The sequence below is a fragment of the Sebastes umbrosus genome, chromosome 4 (genome assembly GCF_015220745.1).
Source record: "Sebastes umbrosus isolate fSebUmb1 chromosome 4, fSebUmb1.pri, whole genome shotgun sequence".
Classification (NCBI taxonomy): domain Eukaryota; kingdom Metazoa; phylum Chordata; class Actinopteri; order Perciformes; family Sebastidae; genus Sebastes; species Sebastes umbrosus.
Window position 1 is genome coordinate 13020911 of NC_051272.1, and position 23052 is coordinate 13043962.

At 41.2% G+C, this 23052-nt stretch overlaps 1 protein-coding gene and 1 long non-coding RNA gene across 6 annotated transcripts in view; one reads left to right on the top strand and one right to left on the bottom strand.

The window, feature by feature from the left end:
* The window catches only part of shank3a (SH3 and multiple ankyrin repeat domains 3a), a 211121-nt gene that overhangs the window by 22146 nt on the left and 165923 nt on the right, over positions 1–23052 (top strand). For 4 of the 5 annotated variants that reach the window (XR_005206500.1, XM_037766242.1, XM_037766244.1 and 1 more), the window contains exon 3: positions 12243–12693. The exons of the other annotated variant lie outside the window; for it this stretch is intronic. Coding sequence is in view for 3 of the 4 variants with exons in the window: in XM_037766242.1 (XP_037622170.1) it covers positions 12382–12693 (312 nt within the window). In the remaining variant the exon portion in view is untranslated. The remainder of the gene's footprint in view (positions 1–12242; positions 12694–23052) is intronic. 5 annotated transcript variants of the gene reach the window in all.
* LOC119486262 lies at positions 6138–22850 on the bottom strand. The gene is made up of 3 exons (XR_005206501.1): positions 22838–22850; positions 10183–10190; positions 6138–6247 (listed from the first exon to the last, which is right to left on the bottom strand). It is a non-coding gene; the product is annotated as an uncharacterized LOC119486262 (long non-coding RNA).

The window sequence follows — 23052 nt, forward strand, 5'->3', positions numbered from 1 at the left end:
TTTATATCCATGGCCACATCTGTATAGTTTAAGCTCACATTTACTGAGTGAAAGTTGGCATGCATGTGTTGAGCAGTGCTTTTCAGATCCACACATTTGCACCTGGCAAGTGCCCAGCAGACCGTGGCTTATCTGTTACCCATCAGGCAGCCCCATGGAGCAGTTGCTGGTTAACTGATTTTGCTTAAGGGCACCTTGTCACCTGTGGTTGTGTTGGTTGGTTGGTTGGTTGGTTGGTTGGTTGGTTGTGTTGGTTGGTTGGTTTGGTTGGTTGTGGACACCCATCCTGATTGTTGGGCTGATTATTTGGGTACCACGGTCTGCTACCAGTCGAGTTGGAAGAGGAAATCATACAGTGACTGCTGTTAATCATGTCGTTATCATGAAGATCATTTTAAAAATGTTTTATTTTTAAAAACAGGAATTTTGGACCACTGACATCACGTGTGTGAGAGGTAGAAATGATCAAAATCTTTTTGAAAACGTCAAGTAAAGAGTAAAATAATGTGGATTGTCATAAGGAAGAGTATTTCAGTACATCCAGGTTTCAGTGCAGAGCCGCAGCACCCCTGAAGTTCACTTCATCCACATCTTTAATCCACAAATTTAGCATTTTTCCTCAGTTTAATTTTCTTTTCCATTCCAATTGTAGCATAAATTAACAACACAGACTATTTTTCTGAAAATGGGTGTTTTTGTTTGATAACAGTCCCAGACAAGATATGGTATTCTTACGGAATTGAGGTGCTGCAGCGACGCATTAATCATAGCGTGTTGTCCTCTGTATTTGTTCAGTCACTCAATATGTGCTCCTTTTTAACTGCCGAGGCTCAGCAAACTGCACAAATTGGCGGAAATAGTCCTCATGTGTGGGCTAGTGTCCAGTATTTGTAGATTTCCATAATCCTAATTTATTTTCCCTGCTGTAGTGTTTCTACACACACACACACACACACACACACACACACACACAGACCACTTTCAGATTTTTTTTGAGTGATGTTTCTTTGCATGATGCCCTAGATCAGAGCTCCAGTCTGATATGTCAAACTGCCACTGGACTGGATTGTGACCCAGATACAGCATGTTTCTCTCACAGATGACAGATGCAGATCAATAGTCATAAAAGCTCAGGAATAGATGGCTCCTTTACCCCTCAACCTGGTTTATATCCCTCGTTGAGAGCTATGTAATGTGTTGATCTTCATGTGCTAATGAATAGTGGCTTTACCTTCAGTATGTTTCTCATTTCTTCTTTCCATACAAATGCTGACAAATTATAAAATTAGGAGAAACACTTTTCTTTTTTTTCCATCCCTCTGTGTTAATTTGCCCTTTTATAACCCCATTTATATTGTTTTATCAATTTTGCATGGATAAGGGTGCCTTAAAGCACACATGAAGATAGAATGCTGTGGGGTTTAAGGGCAGCAATGGAGTAAAAAGCATGAAATATTTATTACTGTATGGAGGGAGGATGCCAAGCTATGGCTCCATATTGTTGTTGGAGGCAAATATTATCAGTTGCAAAAGTCACATCCATATCAAACCCCCCACCATTATTATTCCATCATGATTCCTGCTGCTTCAGCAGGAATATGGCCAACAGTGTCTCACATGTCACAGATACAGTTCATGCACTCACATGTGCATTTGAGTTTTTTTTGGCGTGTTGTGTAAGTGTAGGCCATAATTTGATCTATTAGAAAATGTATATCACTTCAGTCAGATATTTAATTAATTTCAGACTCGGGAGATTGCAGAGTTTCTCTGATGAGTAATGTCTTTTTTTTAATTCAAATATATAATTTTATATCACACTCCACAGCTCTGCTGTTGAATCAGCAGCTTCATTCTCTGACAGGGTGTATATATGAAAATAACAGAGAAGAGAGGCTTTGGGAGAAAGTGCTTTGATGAAATGTACTGGATTGGAGTTACTCCCCTCTCCATCTTCAATACCTGCATGAACATTCAGATTGAAAAAGCTGTGGTATTTCAAATACATTTTGCACTTTCTCTGTACAAATGGAAACGTATCCACAGCATGTACCTTATAGAAATAATGAACAGTTTTTCATATGCAGTAGCAGCTACCACTGTATAACAAATAATGAGCTGCAGGAGCTGCAGCCACCTTTGGCAGTGTTATATGATTAATCTTACTATTAATCTCTCCATCTTTGTGGTTTGTTTACATATGCATCTCCATTCATAAACACGTGACACACACATATTGTGTATGATTGTGTATTATGTGTATAATCATACACAAATAGTGTATCATAGTAGTGTGTATCTCTTTATCTGTGACCCATGGAAAACACTTTGATCACACTCTATGGATTAGATGTCCCTTCATGTCTGACATAAATCACACCTCTGTTTGGTTGTGTCATAGTGCATCATGACTTCTTGTTTTTCAATACCTTGATGCATACCGTGTGCTGGTTTAGGATGTAAGCTTATTGTAATGTTAAAGACTCTTGACCAGATGGGGATGGTCCCCAAAAAACTGATTGAAAGTGGCATTTGTTGCATCACAGAATGAAAACTATGGTGCAACTGCCTGATACCTTTTTTAGCAACATGCACCTGCCTCGAGACCACCGATCAGCTGATGTAAACAGTCCGGCCTGGGAGTCTCTGCTAACTGCTAACTAACATTTTTTGGGTCTAATAATGATTTTTTATATATTGTGATTATGAGAAAAGGAATTAGAGTGATTGTGACATGGCTGTAATTTCGCATTATGTTGAAAGTAACAATAAATGTTTCCTGGGTTAAGCTTTCCTAAAGGCTTGTTTTGGCTTTAAGGTAGCTTTTATGATGGTCTATTTCAACAGTTGAATGACCACAAACTGCTGCGATACTTCTTTGTATGGGTTGACATTTTCATTCATGCTGCACTTTTGGCCACACCCTTATTAGTGATAGTTGTAGGTGTTTGTCTTTGGCAGCTGTTAGGAAACATTTGATAGTACAAATCTTATTTATGGGTGTATAGAAGTGCAGTGCGAATTTCCATCCATCCATCCATCCATCCATCATCGGTAACCGCTTATCCTGTTCAGGGTCGCAGGGGGGCTGGAGACGATCTGAGATGACATTGGGCGAAGGCGGGGTACACCCTGGACAGGTCGCCAGACTATCACAGGGCTGACACATAGAGACAGACAACCATTCACGCTCACATTCACACCTACGGGCAATTTAGAGTCAAAAATTAACCTGCATGTCTTTTGACTGTGGGAGGAAACCGGAGAACCCGGAGAAAACAACGTGGTGAACATGCAAACTCCACACAGAAGGGCCCCAGTGCAAACTTACCTTTTGATATTACTTTTCCATAACTTAAGTCACTAGGTTACTCCAAATTGCCTGTAGGTGTGAATGTTGTCTGTCTCCAAGGCAGTATTGTAAGCTAAAAGGCACAAACCCCGATTCCCCACCCAGCGTAGCATGTATTTGATAGTATTAAGGAGCCTGGCACAGTGACATCCTTGACCTCCCCAGCATCCCCAGCCTGCCTTTTAAGAGCTGTGGTGATGTGTGTGGAGGGATAATGCAGAGCATGGTATGAAACAGGTCTTAATTGGCTGGCAGGCTTTATGAAAGTTCTCTCTGGGGAGCCCCATTGATTATTTATAGGCAGGCTGCATCAAAGAGCCAACTGCCACTCCAGCAGCAGCAACCCTGGAAACACAGAGATCAACAGATACTGTACATCCACAACTTTCTGTGGTCATAGAGACAGAATTTATAAACAGACGGATTGTGAGAGAAGGAATTGTGAGAACAAGAGGAAGCAATAACAGCAAAGATAGGAGGAGAAAAATCGGTGAGGATGTTGTGTGGAAATGGATTTTGGTACATACAATTCTGCGCCTTAGAAAGTTTTTTTTTTTGTTTTCCTCTGCATCCATACAAAGATACTGAAGTCATACACCTTACACACAACTTGTGTTCATGACAACATTATTTACCTCACAGTCACCTCAGTGTCATTTGTTTTATTCTGTCTTGTGTCTTGCATATCGTTTGATTTCTGCATATTAATAGAACTGTATTCATGTGTGTGTGTGTTGTTGTCTGTAAAAGAATGTAAAATGTCACATCAGCTCTAGTGATGCATTGCCCAGACTCCGTACAAAATCTTTTCTGACAGAGCGTAGAAATAGCCGTGTCCTCAGATGTACTCTTTGCAGTATAGGCAAAAAAAAAAGAGAAGAGATGCAATAGGTTTTCCATAACATTAAAATGTTTCACTCTGTCAGTTTGTCACATTTCCAGTCGTGTCTGCAGGGGTGACGGATTGAAAAGCCATAGTGAAGGAGCTTGCCAAGCAGGATTTCCACCCTGCCAACCAAATCAAAACAAATATTGATATTATAACTCATAAAAGGCATAACATTACGATTACCCTGCTGTGAGCCTAGGACTCTCCCTGTAGCTTTCATGTATGTCAGCTGTGTGTGTGTGAGTGAGGAAAAAGGAGGGGCACATCTGCTTGCTGTGTCAGCCCATGCGAACTGGATAGAGACAGTGGCTTTGGGATGTGGTGCAGCTACTGTAGAGTATTGATTCCAAAAGCTTTTAGCGCATGGCTAATTTTCCATATGGGGCCTCTGCATGTGGCCCGGGGCTCTGAATGGGTCAGGCAGTGTTTTGTTTACACTGAGTGGCTAATCCGTGTGAGCTGGCTGTGAATGTGAGTGTGTGTCAGAGAGAGGGAGATTGTGTGTGTCTGTTGACTCTTTGATTTTTAAGTAGGCTACTGTTACAAAGCTCCACTCTGACAATATTTGCATTTCTATATGCTTCATATATTGCACTTTCAAGTCGGCTTGGAGTGTAATTTATAGAAAATAATTGCAGTTTTAATGTCAGTCACAATGCTTGTACAACTTGTACAAGTAAACATAATTTCCCAAATCTCTTAGCCATATATCCTGCCGCATCCCCCTCGATCAATACCGTTTGCCACCAGTGATCAGTAATAGGCTATGCTTCAAGACCCTGAGGTTCTCGACTTTCGAGAGATACTACAAAGTACATCCAGTACAGCTTTCTTCCCCAAAGATCCCGCTTGGAGTAGAGGGTGATCTCTTTCCAGCAGCCTCAGCAAAGCCAATCCAGGCTGTTAATTAAATGTTTGGTGGTTTCCAATCGCCTCTGTTACAGGAGATGGCAAGTATTGCAGCTTAGTAATGCCTCCTCTCATAATTTCCTGCTTTTAAGTTATTAAAACATTTCCATATTTGATTGAGAAACATAGATGTGTTTAATAGGCGTAAGCATTATGTTCTACGCAGTGCACACCCTATACTCTTCTCTGGGAGATGTTAGTCCTGTTAAACATGAGGCTGGCTTGTCAATCAACCTGCCTGCTGGACTGGTAGAGGAAGGCTGCAGTATCCATTAGAAGACTGTTAGGAGTTGTTAGCATAGCTTGATCAAGGCTCTGCACTGGTGCATGTAACTTCTAAAATCATCTGCACCAAAAACTTTTTTTACTGCACCACTTGGTTTATATGTCCTTCTTTGTCAGCACTTCCGCCACGTTTGCAGTTGGATCCGACCAAAAGGAAAGCAACACCGACTGCTGCAACATTTTCTTTTCTATGACAGTTCAAATATGAGAGATATATCGAAATAACTGGCATGTGTCCAGGCCCCTAAATTTTACATGGTCATAGTCAGGATAACATTAAAAATGTCAGACCATCTCTGAAGGAAAACATTTATTCATTTCATTTATGAGGGTTTAAAAATTATGACATTTTCAATGTGTTTTAAGCTGACTTTCCTTGCACAGTAGTGTACAGTGAAACCACTTCACATTTTATATACTCATAGGAACATTTTGAGCAGAAATCAATTGCACATCTCAGCAAACCTAATATGGAAACAGTTTTTTTTTTAATCATATAATGACTTCTTTGATGACGTCACATGACCGCTCCATGTACCGGTACCGTAACAGCATGAATAAACGCGCATCACAATCCAAGCGGCAGCTGGTTTCTCGCCAAAAACTACATTTTACAAGATTACATTTGAACGCATCATGATAGTGTTATAATTTACCATCGCCCATCTGTAACCGGAAAAAACTTGGATATAAAGTTGAGATACAGAGCGCGCATTTTAAACGCCAACATCGTAGTCGATCATGTTCATTTTATTGTGGGAAGCCAAAATAGTGATTGCGATTAATATTTGATTAATTGTGCAGCCCTGATACTTTTGTTTGATGTTTCTCAACCTTACCGATGAATTACCTTCATTCAGATTCGCTATGAGAGAGAAAAGGAGGTAGCGAGGGAATGGGAGATGGAAAGAATGAAAATGTTTTTAAGGGACAGAGAGATAAAGTGTGTATGTGTGTGAATAAATGTTGCCCCGGGTGACTTCAGTTTGTGAGTGGCCATGACATTTGCTTTACCAGGTGTAGAGGAGCGTGAAGCAGACTCTGATGGGGCCTGTGAACAGTTATCACATTTACTCCAGGCCACGGACTATGTGGCTGGTTTGTCAAAGCTGACTGTATGTAATGCTCTCCCTCCCTCTCTCCCGCCCTCTCGCTGCCTCTGCCACCTTCCTTTTCTGTCATCACTCTGCCGCCCTCCCTTTTGCTTCCACGCTCCCTTTCTCTACTTTTTTCGTGGCCCACTGACTGTCTCAGCTACATCCTCTCTGACCCTCTCTGCTTCATGCTACCTCAGCCAGCCGCTTACCTTTATCTCCCTCCCTCCTTCTACCCCAGCCTCCTAGTTTTTTTTCCAGAGAGGAGCAGGTAGGGCTTGCATGATGGCCGGTCGTGGATTTCAGTTGTATTCGCTCTCATGTACGGGCCTTTTTAAAGCCCTAGCGGATGTTTCAGATACATGCATACATCGCACTGGATCCATGCACACGCTGTTCTGTATGGTCATGAATTATTCACTTTGTTTTCACTGGGCTGGTGCGCAAGAGATGGGGTGAGAGGGGATGGGGTGAAAGAGATCTGAGCTGAAGAGAGAAGAGGCAGTAGCTAGCCTCCTTATAATTCTAGTCCACTCTCTTAATGTTCCCGAGCAATGGGAGAGAGACAGAGGATCTGGACTGCAGTGTTAACCTATAGATACTCATAGCTCCCAAATGTTTTAGCCCTGTTGCCAGCCAAGTCTCTAAACAGGTGTAAGATATCATCACGCTGTTCTATACACATTATTACAGGTGCAGGAGACTTTTGTCACTACACAATTATAGGGAAATATGATGAATGATAATATTAATTATTATCAAGCCCTAGCTATGCCAATTCTTTTTTTTTCAGGCCAGATTCAAGGTCCAACTATTTAATTAAGCAGTTGAACCAGCGCCAAGTACTGATCATTTATTCAATTTATGCTTTTTTCAGTGGTATAGCATGGAATTAAATACATATATGAAAGTAGGTGTCTGTAAAGATGACTTCTTTGGTACACGGCTAAACATAACATTATAAGTAGGGCTGCAACGCACAGTTATTTTTATTATTGATTAATGTATTGATTGTTTTTCTTGAGTCGTAGATTAATCAAATTAAATGGTGGAAAATACTCACGACAATTTACAAGGGGGCTGAGGTGATGTTTTCAGATTGCATATTTTGTGTGACCAATGGTCCAAAAGCTCAAACTATTCAATTTTCGGTGATTATCAAACAGAGAAAAGCAATAAATCCTCACATCTGGGAAGCTGGAACCAGTGACTGTTTGATAAACAATTAATCAATGATCAAAATTGTCGCAGATATATGTTCCTGTCCCAATAATCCGTTAGTTTCCCAAGCGTTTCAGCTCTAGTTGTAGAATGACATACTCATACATACACCAGTTATGCCTCAATCTGAAATATATTTGATCTGCTAGAAATAGACTGTGGAATCCTGTAAACTGCACCCGTGAAAAATAAGGTTGAAAGAGATTTAATCAGGTTGAATTTAAAAGTATATTACATATAAACCCCAATTCTTTGTTCCCTGTCTTTTTCTCTTGCCATGTGTCCAACCAGATAACTCGTTCCCTGTATGTAGATCTCTTCATGTGCTGTTGCCCACACAGTTTATCTGGCATGATGCAAGTAGGATGAAATCCCTCTTTGGCCTCACCCCTGCTATCTAGGGGAATCATTATTGCTATTGGCAAGCCATCTTAGGTCCCTTTGCCACATTCCTACAACCGAATCCTGCTAATTGTGTGATGTGTTGTTATTTATTATGCAGCTCGAGTACTCCGATATCATTTTGAAACATTTAAGTGTTGCATTCTGGCGGATGATGTTGACAATTACGCAACTCAAAATGATAAATATCTTAATATGTTGTTTGAAACTAGTAACACAATGTGTTGTAATTTGTTTTGAGATGTTGGTAATCCAGTTTGATAGTACACAGAGACCCACTTGGCCAGTACTGTAAGTAAGGGCACAGCATTGCTTTATAAAAATGTGAATATTGAGTCACACTACAAGGTCTGGGTAAGTGTTATCAATTTTCCTTGCCCTAAAGACCTGGCAGGCCGAAGTCGCATACAGGCAGAGTGATCTGCTAAATCCTCTAATGTATTAGGGCTACCTGCCATGCTCTTTCTCCAATGCTAATGGGATTACACACTGTAGAGGGTCCAGCAGTGGCATAGCACTCACATGCAAGCCTCTGTAGTGCAGGGGGATTGATACCACTCACCTTCTGCTGGGTGAATACAACAAGGAGAAGTCAATATTAGAGACACACCGATTGTAATAATGGTCTTGGGTGATTCCGATTTTTTTAAAGTGTGACCTGCCGATTCCAATTTTCTTTCTTTTTAAGAACTATAACTGACAGCATACACAAACTTCTTATAACTTTTCTTTAACGGAAAATTCAGTTATATTTTTTAATAAATTCTGAACATGATGTAAATATTTACATACCAGAGAAGAATCAGAGAAAATATTATTCTATACTGTATATGCAGGCCTATTTTAGAGAGTCAACTATTTATTAATTGTCTGAAACTATGTATTTATTTATGTTTTTAAAATACGTAAAGCTCTGGATAGCCATGCTCTAAAATAATCAACTTCTCCTCCATACTTACTTTAGACGGATATTTATGTAAGAAAAGAGAGATATCTGCCGGCAGTGATCCGTTGTTCCTCGTCACAACATACCGTGCGGGTTTCTGCATTCCAAAAGTCGAACTACGTTTATCTCAGCGTGCAGTCGTCGCACAAAATAGGCGCTTGGGAACCCTTGAGTGTCTGCCACGCGTCTACATTGACAATTATGGACTTAAGGGCGCCAAAAATGCGGCATGTGTTGGCACAGAATCGGCTATATCTGAGACTTATCGGCCAGTTCTGGTCATCGATTGATGGATCCGTGTATTTCTAGTAAATATGTGATTTTGAATTGAATCGTTGAGCATGTAGGATTTGCTTTTAAACTTTTTTCTTTAAAAAGCTCTCTGCGGGAGGCTTTTTCTGGCTAAAACTATCATCACAGGAAATCCAATAAGACATATTGAAACTTTACACAAGGAAGAACCGCTGGCAAACACTGTCCCTTTCTCTCGGTCTCAGTCGTCTCTTTCTTCAACCACACACAGTAATATTTGTTAACTCATAGCATGCAGCCAGAATAGCTATTTTTCATTTGTATGTCCTGATCTTGATATCAGCGGCTTCCACATCTTTTCTTGGCCTACTTTGCCACACCATCCGGATGTCTGATGATTAACAGAGCTTATGATGGTGGCCTTTAATCTTGCTCTCTCCATGAACTTGACACTTCAGTACATTTACCTTTTTTAAGTTTCCAAAATACAGATATACATGTGAATTGTGTAACCAATGAGGACTTTTTCTCCATAAATCACCCGTGCTGGCAAATGTTGACGTCTGATTAATGTGTGTTTAATATTCCTGCAGCCTGTATTTTCGTGGCAGTCCCTTGTGTGTTTGTGTGTATGTGTGTGTCCATATATAACCGCGTGTGTGTATCCGCTCAAGTGACCACATTATCATGTGTAACAGCAGCTTCAGAGCTGTTTTCATCACTTGTATTCTCCCTGAAGTGCTTGCTTTAAATTCCACCCAATAAGAAAACGCTGTCTTGGGGCTGTTGGGTCAGCTTGAACAATGATGGCACTGAGAACACAATGGAGCACAGCACTGACTTAAGATCACAATTAATAATTTACAGACCTGCCACAAATGTTTCATGGCACATTTTCTTGCACGACAAGCTCACTTATTCAAATGGCAGGCTTTGAAACTGGCAATACTCGAGCCCTTAAGTATTTATCTCACACACCACACAGAGGTCATGTACAAATCTCCTCTGATAAGCATTCGCACTGTTATCTTGAGTTCAATTGAATATGACAGCATGAACTGAATAGGCCAATTCCTTAAGCTTGTTGGTTGGTCAACGAAAAAACAACACATCTTTCTTCATAAAACGTGACAGTCGCAGACTATGAAATCGCTTTGGGACGCCCGTTTTTTACAACGCACAGATCGAAATCAAGGTCAGATAGACATTATTTGTTTAGCCGTTAATCACAGTCCCGGTCTCAGGGCTTCACAGGGCCTGCGTGATGAAACAGTAAACGAAAACAGCACCCCTTTTGAGAATGACCCTGCAGAGGAACTCCCACGAAAAACCTCATCCTCTTTTATGGCAGCTTGCTCTGTCTATGTGTCACTTTGTTTACCTGGGAGCCATTTGATTCAGCGGGACCCCCCACAGATAGATAAAGTGAAGCATGAAGGCCAAATCTTGCCCAACATTGATCTGCACAAACAATCCCCCGTGCTGTTGTGACGCCACCACAGTGTCAGTAAACTACAGCAAGAGCAACAGCGTGTGACAGCAACGATGTCACACTATGAACACTGTAGTATAAACATGTGCAGAGTTTCATGTTATGTGGTTCTAAAGTTGCTTTAGACTACATGAATTTAGCATATTAAAATGAATTAGGTAATAGTTCTGCTGATGAAAACTATTCAAACACACTTACAGTGAAACCTGCAGTAGGCAGAGTATTTTTGGCATCATTAGGCAAAAATCCCATAATAACCGTTCAGCATATTGTAATTCAAGTGCTCTGAGAGAAAACTTCTGCACCTCCTCATGGCTCTGTTTTCAGGCTTTAAAAAATCTAGCCCATGAGAGGAGACTTTGGCCAATCACAGGTCATTTCAGAGAGAGAGAGAGCGTTCCTATTGGCTGTTCATTCAACGGAGGTGGCTGTCAATCAGTCGCGAACTCCGATCAAACGGTTAAACTAAGCAGCACTGATCAAATATGAATCAATATTCTGTTACTGTAATGCCTATTTCTCGCCTCAAATGTTTTCAGAAACATCTTGTAGTGTACTGTTTAGCTGGAAAATTAGAAAGTTTGCTCCGGCTGGTGGGCGGTGCTTGGTTTTTTCTTAACTGATCTCAACATGGCTGCCGGGTCACAAACTTTCCCAGCTTAACAGTACACTACAAGATGCTTCTGAAAACATTTGAGGCGAGAAATTACAGCAACAGAATATTGATTCGTATTTGATCAGCGCTGCCTAGTTTGGCCGTTTGATCGGAGTTGGCGAGTGATTGACAGCTGCTCAGAGACGGCAGGCTCCAGCTCGGCTCTGATTGGTTGTTTTCCTCCGGTCTGTGAAATCTTGCAGATGCCATTAGGAGCACCGGAGGACACCTGAGGACACAGGGGCACATGATTTATTTCAGATTACCTGTCTCATGCACTACTGTCAGGATATAGTGACCGTTTTTTAAAAATAACTTTTTTTAATCATATTTGCTCCACTGCTGCTTTAATACTGAAGATCCAACTATTTTCCTGCAAATGTTGAGTAATCCTTTCCCTCCATTCTGCTTTTTGTTGACTGTTTTTATTTTATCTGTTTTGTTGTATTTAAAGACTAAATGTGCCTCCTTTTTTACTAATTGCATTAGGATTATCGTTTGTGCAAATCACAGATTAGAGTTAAACAATTTTACACCATTTTATAAATGTAATTCCTTCAGTATTGCTTTATCTGTGCATCTCTCCTCAGTTTTATTTCCAAGTTCCCCTGGTACTTATCTTCTCTCTCTGTGTTTTTACCCTTCCTCTCTCTGTAATCTCCTAATACCCCCTCCTCTTTGCCCATTCCCTCTCTGCCACCCTCCTTCCCTGCCTCTCTCTCCCTCCCTCTTTTTTCTCTCCCAGGCGAGTGATGCACGCTGCAAACGGTGTGTGCGTGTAGTGTGAGCGAGAGCCCATCGGTGTGCGTGTGTGTGTGTGTGTGCGCTTGTGTGTGTGTCTGGAGAGAGAGAGAGAGACATAGACCGAGCCCCTAACACGGAGCATGCCTCTGCGTCCGGCAGCCGGCAAACATGAGCCACCCAGCCCTCCACGGCAGGACCAGCAGCAGCAGCAGCACACACACACACACTCACACACACTCACACACCCTTACACACACACAGCGAACGGCAGCCAGGGGGCCAGCACTGACAGCGGCAGCTCCCGGGAAGAGGACAGCGGCGTTCCCATTCCTGTCGGCGTTCCGGCTTTCCGTCCCGGTGCAGAGCGGAGCCACAGTGCAAGAGGACCCATGGAGGAGCCGACAGGCAACACCGTGGTCATCCGCATTGGAATCCCAGACCTACAACAGACGGTAAGAGCTCGTTCTGTAGCCACTGCTGGAGAGAGGATAAAAGAGAGGGAAGCTGCCTCTCCCCCCTTCCTCTCTGACTGGGTGCTTTCTACCTCTCTTCTGTCTGCTTTTTGGATTTTCCCTTTTAAACATCTTCAGTTTTCTGTCTTTCTTTACCATTCTTTCTTTTATCCCATTCGTCTTTTTTCCTCTTTTCCCTCTCTTTTTGTTTTTTTTCGGTACACACACTTAGTGGCTGTATTTGCTTACAGGCTTCTGGGGGTTCCACGCCTCCCTGCCTATTGCACTGATGTCTCGCTAATAAATCTACCTCTTCATTAACTGGGCTTCAGTTGACTTTGACAACTGGCCACTTAGGGTGAGAGCGGGAGAGGGAGGGAGGGAGGGAGTGAGGGAGTGAGGGGAGGGAGGGCAAAGGCATCAGGGATAAAGAAGGCTATAAGAGGCGTTGTAAATCCACAGGAAGACACAAAGTAGAGAATCAAGATAGTTATTATACCTGTGAAACTTTACCTCAACGTCTGTCTCCTTCTCTCTGTTTTGAGCTTTGTGTCCAGACAGAAGAATCCTACATTCCTCTTAATGAAATCTTTTTACGCAGGAGTTTCCCTGAAGATGTAGCCTCTGTCTGTGTAGTATTGCAGCCACGGAACAAAAAAACGCAGAACCGTTAGACTGTGACTGATCCTTTCCTCCCTTTATTTTCCCATTTCAACATACAGTATGCAGCGTTCCTCTCTTCACAAAACCACCGTGACCATTACCGAAGTGTGTTTTGCACCTGTATATATTTGCTGCAGAATGTGGTATGGAATCGGGCAAACGTCCAGATCCTAAATATGTTAATTTAATTCATTTTTTCACTACAACAACAGCCATTCTTGATGAATTGTTTTAGTAGGGCATATTTTAGCTGTTTTAAAGTAAGTACTTGATTCTTTACTGTAAACTAAGGACAATATCCCCATTAAAATGCCCATAAATCACAGGTTAAAATGAGCTTGAACAGAAAGTGATTGCCTCAAATTGCACATAAATGCAGAGAGGAGGAAACGTTTTACCCTTCATTGGCTGTTGAATGAAATGAAGTGTTATCTTCACATCTCTAAGCACATGTATGCTCTCTCTCTCTCTCTCTCTCTCTCTCCCTGTCGGTAGCACACATAAGATCATACTATTAGAGAGATACCATGTGACATTTTCTATGTAACAACACAGCATTAAGCCTTTTAACACTAATGTGCCTCCGTGTCAACACTTTTCTACTCTACCCTCCTCTTCTGCTCTCACATTTCCACTGGAGACGTCCTCTACTAATGGTACAGCAAAATGCAGATTAAACCTTTACAGCCAGTCGCTGCATACTCAGGTACTCGGTTGGCTTTCTGTCGGTGGCTCAGTTGGAGTGTCCTTTTGAGTCTTTCTCCAGACACTGATTTGCGAAGGCAAGAGGCTGTTTTTTGTGTTTGTTATTGTTGATTACCTCATTGTTGTTGGCTTCTTGGCTGAAGTGACCCATTGTATCTTAGTGAGGCCCCGGCACTGTATGCCAGGAATAAAGACAAGAAATAAAAGGAGAGCAGCTGAAAAGAAAGCAGAGAATTCCCCAGAGGTGCTGCAGAATCACCGTCCATGAACAAAAAAACTGTTTTCAGTTTAGCTCAAACGCTCACACACACACACATTCAAGCATGCTCATACATATCATATAGACACACATGCACACTCAAACACAAACACACACATGTGCCCTTAAGTCCTAGTAATCCCATCGCCAAGGGACTTCCCTTAATGTGCTTATGTGATGTAAAGATACTCAACACATCATTAGGTTCACTTTCAAGGAGTCACATTTGGTTCAATATACTGCCGAGCACATGCAGCGGGACATAGCGAAAGACGGAAAAGACAAACAGAAGTCTGAAAGTCTGACAGGCAAACACAGAGGCAGATGACAGATGGCCAGACTCTTCCAGTTTCAATCTTTTATGGAGCAGTCAAAAGTGACTTGTGTGTACTCTGAGTGAGCGGGAGATTACACTAGAATAGTCGGACTGAAGTTGGATTACACACCTCCTGCTGTGTTTCAAGCCTGGATCAGCAGAATGAATCACCATGCAAAGATCACACCAGGCAACACTTCTTCTTTCCAGCCTGAGAGAAAGGAGGATAGAGGCCTCATGTGGGAGAGTGAGACCTCAAGTCCAAAATTACTTATTCCTCACACTACTTTTTTTCAGTATCTGACCTGGTTATGTGTAACCGGCAATATTTTTGAGAGCTAATCAGTCTGAAGTAATGGTGTTGTATGTTTTTGTTCAGATGTGAATTGATGTGCATGATATCTTCAGTGGAAATGAAATATCTTAAATATTAAATCCAGTTTGTGTTAAATGTATTCTTCATAGTTTTAGGGGAGGGGGTGAAGTGGAATAAACAGTGATGGTAGAAACGTCAAGTGTTGAGAAAAGTTGGATTTGACATTGAGAAAGTTTTGACTTTTGGTTTTTGTCAATTCCACTTTGTAAAGATAACTTCTCGTGTGTAGGTATACCTGAAATTAATTACGGGTAAAGGAATGGACTTTCCTGATTTAGCTTATGATTTTGACTAAGCCAAGTCCATTATTACATAAAAGAGTTGTTCAGTCCTTTGTGCAACTTTAACAAAGTACTGCGTCTTAGCAGTAGGAGACAGTAAAGCTGCATTAGCTGTCGACACCGCCATTTGTTCAGTCAGACTGTTGGGCAGATTATTTGCAAAGATTGTGCCTTTTTTTTTCAGATCATGGGTTTCATTTGTCAGTCATCATATCCCACTCCACCAAAACTCTATTTCTATGATTGGTGCCAGAATAGACAGCTTCCCAATACTGCTAATGGGTGTCATTCATCTCTCAACAGAGGAGAGGGAGACACTGACATAAATAGTCTGCCCCACTACTCTCTACCTGCATTCATACTTATTCTCCATTTGCTTCTCTTGTTGCCTCTTTTAGTGCACTCTCCCTCTTTATTCATTCACTGGAGGTAATTTGCTGTCAGAGGTATAACAGTGTGATGATGATTATTCTACAAAATGAAAACTTACAATGGAAATGGAAAAATACCCCTTTTTCCCCATCCAGGCCGGTATATGCTCTCCTCAGGTCTGGGTACTCTACCATAGACCTGTAACTTTGAGACTTTTACACAGTATGTTTTACTCTTTGGAGAACCATTTGGTTGTGTGGTTGTGCAAGTCCCAAATCTCAGCTCTATTATTCTCAGCTCCATTATTCTCAGCCACCCTGTCTGGGGTCTCTTATCGAGAGAAACCAAAATGGATGACTTGGAGTGTCCACCTTACTGTGTATTAGTGTGTATTGTGTGTTGTATATTTTCCTGTCCACCTGCTCGCATCATACACTCTCAAAACCGTGTGTTAAACTTTCTCAGTGGCATGTTTGCACAGTAGAGATGCGCAGATTTGCTCTGACATCATCCGAATCCGCATGTACGCATAAATCATCCACCCGCCACCCACCCAAACGAACGATTCTCTCCAATTTAGAGACCCGCACCTGCATGGCAACTCCATCTCTACCAGTCCCTGTGGGAAATATGTAAGCGTGATGACATATCGCACTGAAATAGGCTGGTTTTAAATAAATGAACATTTATCAATGTTTCCCACACATAGACTTTACCAGGGCAGGCCACCGAGGTATATTAACGGACACCCAAGTATATTTGGCGACTCATTTGGCGATTGATTAACTGGTGGACTAGTGGCGGCAGGACGCTATGCTGGCACAGCCTCGCTGCCTCAGCTGTCCGGGCTAGACCCATGGCGTGACTATGGTGGCGTGCACTCCTCTCACCCCTCGTCGGCTATTTAGGGACACATAACATACACACAAGGTTCGTTCCCATTCAGAGCCCTTGATTGTTTTTAAGAAATCTTGTAAGCCATTGTTTTATTGCTTATCCTCTTTAATGACATATTATTTCAGTCACCCGCAGCCCATCCGCTATTAATCAGAAATGTTCATTTTCCGCAGATTAACTGCAATCTGAGCATCACTATTGCACAGTCTGCAGCTATGGTTTTGTCTAGTGTTGTTAAGTCTGACCTTTTTTAGCCATTGGTAGGATTTTTTTTAGTTATCTGCCACCTCTTCTGCCTGCCCATGGTACCTCCTCTACCCTCTTGCCAGCAATCTGCGGCTGTTACTGCGTGTGATATTGTGTGATATTGTGTGATATTCTCCAAGCAGTTATTTCCAGGAGCCATTTTACTGATGTGCTTGTGGATGCTTCATGTTTCATTCAGGACAGTGGCCTTGGCTCTTACTAAGCCCTTCTCTCTCTAGCTGGCATACAGTCTCTGGATGCTGAAATTTGGACACAATTATCAGTGTATTGGGAGAAGTTTCCAGTGCGAGGAGAGGAATGAGAAGATTTTTGAATGTTTTTGATGTTTAGATGACCTTTTGCTACCAACTACCCAACTAGTCTTACAGAGAGTGAGAGTGTGTTGGAGCCTGCAAGCAAGAGAAACTAAACTTAAATTAACTTAATTGTATTTCATTGCGAAAAACAAAAATACCACAGAGGCAGCAGGGTTGCAACGATAACAATGAGCCAACTGCCCTACCTTAAAATTTTGCAAGCCCTTTCCTTCCGCCACACAAGTAGACCCTCACTAATTTGGTGATAGAGTGTATTTGAGAAGTGCTAAAACTACACAAGGGATAGTTTTATTATATATGACTAGTTTTTGATGTGGTCCAGGAAGGCACTTGTGTTTAAATCACTGTTTGGTTAAAAATGACCATCCCTGGTTTTCTTAGTCCTGACATCATCAGCTTCCAGGTCTTCTCTTGGCCAACTAACCATGTGAATACCTGATGACAGGTAGTGCTTCTGTGATTTTGCGTTTCCACTGAGCTGACAGCTGGTTACTTGTCTTATTTACCTACAAAGGTACTGAGATCGCATGTGGAATCTCAGTATATATAGCCTTCTGGTAGTTCAATCCTTTTAATCCCATTAATCTTTTCCTTACTTAACTACCACCTGCCCACACTGTCAGTCTGAATGACTTTCTAATTTCATTATTGTAGTCCCAGGTAGGTGAACGTGTTGTTTTGCCGTAGCCAGTCGGAGTGGGAGCCCTCTGTTAGTATCTGGTCTATGTGTGCTGCTGGTAGGGCTGACCCTGTTTGGTCGATAGATTGATTGGTTGGTTGATGCACGTGCACAACCAAGATTTCAGTGGTGAATGTTTGAAAGCAAAAAAACCTGCACATTTTGTGTTTCAGATTCTTCCGCAGTGCTTCACTATAGCCATAATGACGAAAATCTAACACAATATATGAAAGTGTATGTCATATTATATATATCTATTTGATTTCATGACGTAGTAAATTTCCTGGAACATATGTTTATAGATAAAATAAAATATAATAAAATATAAAGGGAAGATCTGTTTTTGGCTTATTTAGTGAATTGAATAGCCAACAAATCAAGACACTTCATCCCGGAGATGACAAAAAAAGGTTGCAATAAGGCAACCTTGAACATGTGTTTGCAGCAGCGCCCATAATGGATTAAAACAACCAGATATTAAACCTGCAGTAGGCAGTATATTTTTGGCATTATTGGGCAAACATTCCATAATAACCTTTCAGCATATTGTAATTCAAGTGTTCTTAGAGAAAACTAGACTTCTGCACCTCCTTATGGCTCTGTTTTTAGAAAATCTAGCCCGTGACAGGACACTTTGACCAATAACAGGTCATTTCATTGAGAGAGCGTTCCTATTGGCTGTGCTCCAATCATGTGACCAGAACTTGGCGTTCCTTCACCAGATTTCACAATGGCGGCGGCGTCACAAACTTTCTCATTTTACAGCTAAACCGTGCACTACAAGATGATTCTGAAAACATTTGAGGAGAGAAATAGGCACTAACGTAACAGAATATTGATTCATATTTGATCAGCGCTGCCTAGTTTGACCGTTTGGTCGGAGTTTGCGAGTGATTGACAGCCGGCTCTCATAAAAATAACTTTTTTTTAATCATATTTGCTCCAATCTCGCCTACTTCAGCTTTAAAGGAATAGATATCTCGGTAGAAACAGCAAAATCTCTACCAGTTGACAAATCTCTATTGTCTCATGGTACTGTATGTATCGCCCAGCAGCCCTAGATACTAGGCACCATCCAGTGCTGTCAGTTACTTTAAGAAACTCTCATGTTATCAGATTCTTGTTGTGCCTGTTGTTGGATGTCTGCTGCTGTGATGGCGACTGGTTCTTGCTCTGGGAGAATGTAGTCTGCTTTCAGATCTGTTATCCATTGATCACTGGTGTTATTTGATGATTGTTTCTCCCACATGCTCTATCAGTAGTCTTAGGCTCTTGGTGGGTCTGCTCTTGCTACATCACTGCACTGCAGCTGGTATTGCACCGTAGATTGTTTTCTTGTGATCAGAGCATTTATCGTTTGGGCCTTTGATCCTCTGTTGTGTTTCCTTAGTCCGGTTGCCAGCATTGTGAATCTTTTGTTAATCAGTCTCACAGGGCCTCAGTTATGGACATCCAGCTGTATTTCTTCAGTCGCCAGGACCTGTTCTTGATTGTTACACCTTCTTGTTGTCCATGGCGGACACCAGTTGTATCTTGCTCTCCTGATATTGTGGCTGACAAACACATTGTTTGGGTGGGATTATAGTGGTAGTGGCGATTTTCCAGTTGTGATAATAACAGCTTTATTTTTCCCATTTTAGAATGGTCATTAATGTAGAGTTTGATACAGATGATGATCTATCTGCAGTATTTCACCGGGCTTTCTCACATAGTAGCAGTCCAGCAGATTTACCTTTTCTCCCCCGTTGTCTATAAATCTTTTTTTCTAATAACTTCTTATATCAGACTGCCCAGGTTCTTCTTTAGCCTCCCTTTCCACTATCTTTCATCCACACTTCATGAACTTCCCTCCGCATCGGACTTGAGTCTTACACGCAACAGTGGTTTGACAGTTCCTCCAAATAAACTCGCACACAGATTGACGTATGCAATGTTGTATCAGTGATTGGTGGGCATCTCTCTGGAAAGCCTCCCACGACCCCATGTTGCTATTTTTAGCTTCGTTCACAGTGGCAGCAGGGGCACAAGATGTGGCTAGCATATTTCTACCTCCATTTGCCCAGAACAGCCACGAAGAGAGAGAGAGAGCTGGAGAGAGATTTGACCCAGTGTGACACCCTTCCCCTTATTCTCATCTCACTTGCCATCAATCCCTCTTCCCCTCCATCTGCCCACCGGGTCCTAAAGAAAGATAATGCAGAGACAGGCAAAAGGGTAGAAACAAGAGTCATTTTCTTGCATATCTGAGAGCGAGGTGGGCAAAGCAGAAGTGTGTTTTTAAATCAGCTCTACAACCACTGTTCTTACAGAAAACACAAATGTTCCTGCACCAGTATGTCCCAATACACACCAGTTTGATTCCCAGTTGTGAAGCTTTCCATCTTAATTTCTAACTCACATTATGCTGGTACAAGCTTGTTCTTTTTTTAGTGCAGATACTAACAGTCTTACATTGTGGGGAAAAGGGAAAAATAACTGTGATTGGTATGTAACAAGAGAATAAATATTTTTGGTAAAGTGCATTTGGATACTAATAAATTAAATCATAAAACAATTAATGTTCACTAGTGGATAGCCAATTCTCATTTAAATCTGTGATTGGTTTATTGATCCGCTCTCCTTTCGAGTTAACTCAATTATATTCCCTCTTCCCGTTCTCTCCTTCTCCGTTGTTGTTCTGTCTTTGTTTTCCTCCAATCTCTTTCTCTCCGAGTCTAGTCTGAGAGGAACCTGGGAATATATGGAGACATTAATATTAGCCCAATCATACTGAGCTTTTGTTACATGTCTGGGCTGGATGTTCATTGTGTTTGTGCAGGGGGGAACAACTCTCACCATTGTAATATTATATCTATAACCAGAAAAGGAGAGGACACTAGATTTTAATATGTGATTTCTTTTTTTTAGGCATTGGATGGCTGGTGCGGCCTCCACCTAGAGATGAAATCATCTATTTTAGTAATATTTTATGTAGGGCTGACCCAAATGCTTTGAAGCTTCGATCGTTGCTGTTGTAATCGACCTCCAAAGCAGTATTCAAATGATTTTTTTTTTTTTTTTATCCAAGTATGTAATACTGGGTGGGAAGAAAATTCGATTCACCTATGTATTATGATTTTTTTTATTTTTTTTTACTATTTTGAAATCAATTTTTTAACGCCATAATCTATATATTTACTTCATTTGAGTCTATGCAAAGGTAGAAGGAAGTTACCGCTTTTATTGTTGTAGTCTGAGTGACGTGACATCATATCCATTCCGTATCCGTCAACCAAAACAAACCGCAGCTGGCCGCAACGAGGAAGTACAAAACAGCGGAGGGTCCGCGTGGATACAACTTGAACCCTCACATATTAAATCCAAAGTGGTAAACACTACACATACAGCAAAGTATGGAAACACTTTGGATTTCACACATTACCAGGAAAAGCAGAGCTAGACATCACGGCTAAAGCTGCATGCTAACTCTGTCATGGACAGGAAACAAGCCTGCCGCCACTCGCATCTCCGTGGTCAAATCGGCTGACGCTACAACTGTAGTGCACCCATATAATGACATTTATGGTAAATACAGTCAAATGGAACTGACCATGATGAATAAAGAGAACGCATACCTTTGAATATTCTCACCGAAGCTTCAAAGCCCAAAAAAATTATTAGTATTCGGGACAGCCCTAATTTTATGAGACATAATCTCTCTGACTATATAGTTGAATTGAGATGTATATACAGTGGCAAGAGCTCCTGGAGATCCTTTGGACACGATCCCTGCAGTCAATAGAGTAATACTATACTCTACCTTGTTGCCAACGGGAAAAGAAAACCCCTTGGCAATTTACACACATCCAATAAGCTGCACTAATATAATGCTCTGCTACATTTCCCTTAACAGCAGGGGAGATCAGTCTCTACTGTTGTAATCATAGTGAAATGAGTCTCTCTTAAGTAGCTCAAAGGTACGCTACAAAGGTAGACTGTCTTTGTTTTTCTCTCACTGTCTTATTGTGGCCCTTTACAGAGTCAAATATAACAATAATTACAACTTAATTGCTTTCGGTTGAAGCTACAATCCTACAGCAAGCTTTGCAAAGAACCTAATTACATTTGTTAGTCATCATTTGGTTTTAAATGACGGTGATCCACAATTTAGGATCTTAAACATGTTCATGTTCAGACTCGGGAAGAAGGTTCTTCTCTCTAAAGGGCGGTTTTAGCACAGTGCTACAGTTTTCCAGAGATGATACATACATCATGTTTTCATTCCAGCTGGAGCTGCCTGCATGCTTCTCCATCTTAACTTGATTTGGTCACATGGATGCACATTGTGCACTCGGAGGTTGGAAGTCACGTGTTATGGAAAAGCTTGATAAGAGACATTGGGACTTTTAGGGAAAATATAAAAGATACATTTTAACTGTTACTTGATTTTCATAATTTTAATTGTGAAAGCATAACATCGTTATTTCTAAATATCTTGAATAATTAGTGCATTCCAAATAGGGCTGGGCGATATGGAGGAGATCAAATATCGCAATGTTTTTAACCAAATACCTCAATATTGATATTGAGATGATATCATAGGATTGACTATTGGTGATTTTTGATAAATAATCATCATTAATGTGGATATAATGACTAAGTGGGTAATAGAGCAAATAATAGAGCAGCTAGAACAGTCTAGTAAGTTCAGGAAATTACATAATTTTACTGTAACGCAGCCTTTAAAACCAGGAAAAAAACAACACTTATGCCATATTACGATATCCAAAATCTAAGACGATATCTAGTCTCATATCACGATAATCAATATATTGCCCAGCCCTGATTCCAATATATCAACTGACTGTTTTTTAGCTATGTTTTATAACCTTCATAAATTGCTGAAAAGTTGACTCGTATGCGTATGTGTATGGATATGTGGGTCTCATGTTTGTGTGTCTGTGTCTTTATGAGAGTTCATAAACTTTGTGGCGAATCCCCGGTGACTGACATTAACTGTAGATCTTGTTGACATATTCAGTCTCGCCTGTCAACAGTAATGGAGAAGAGGACTTTAATCGATATTTGTTGCGTGTGCTCGTGTGTGTCTACGCCTGTTCATGCATGCGTAAAACACAATAGTGTCTGAGTGAGGCAGATGGGAAGAGAGAAGCTGCCCTTCACTTCTGACAAATGTTGAATGTATTTAATCAAAGCTGCGTGTGTGTTTGCATGTCTCTATGTGCAC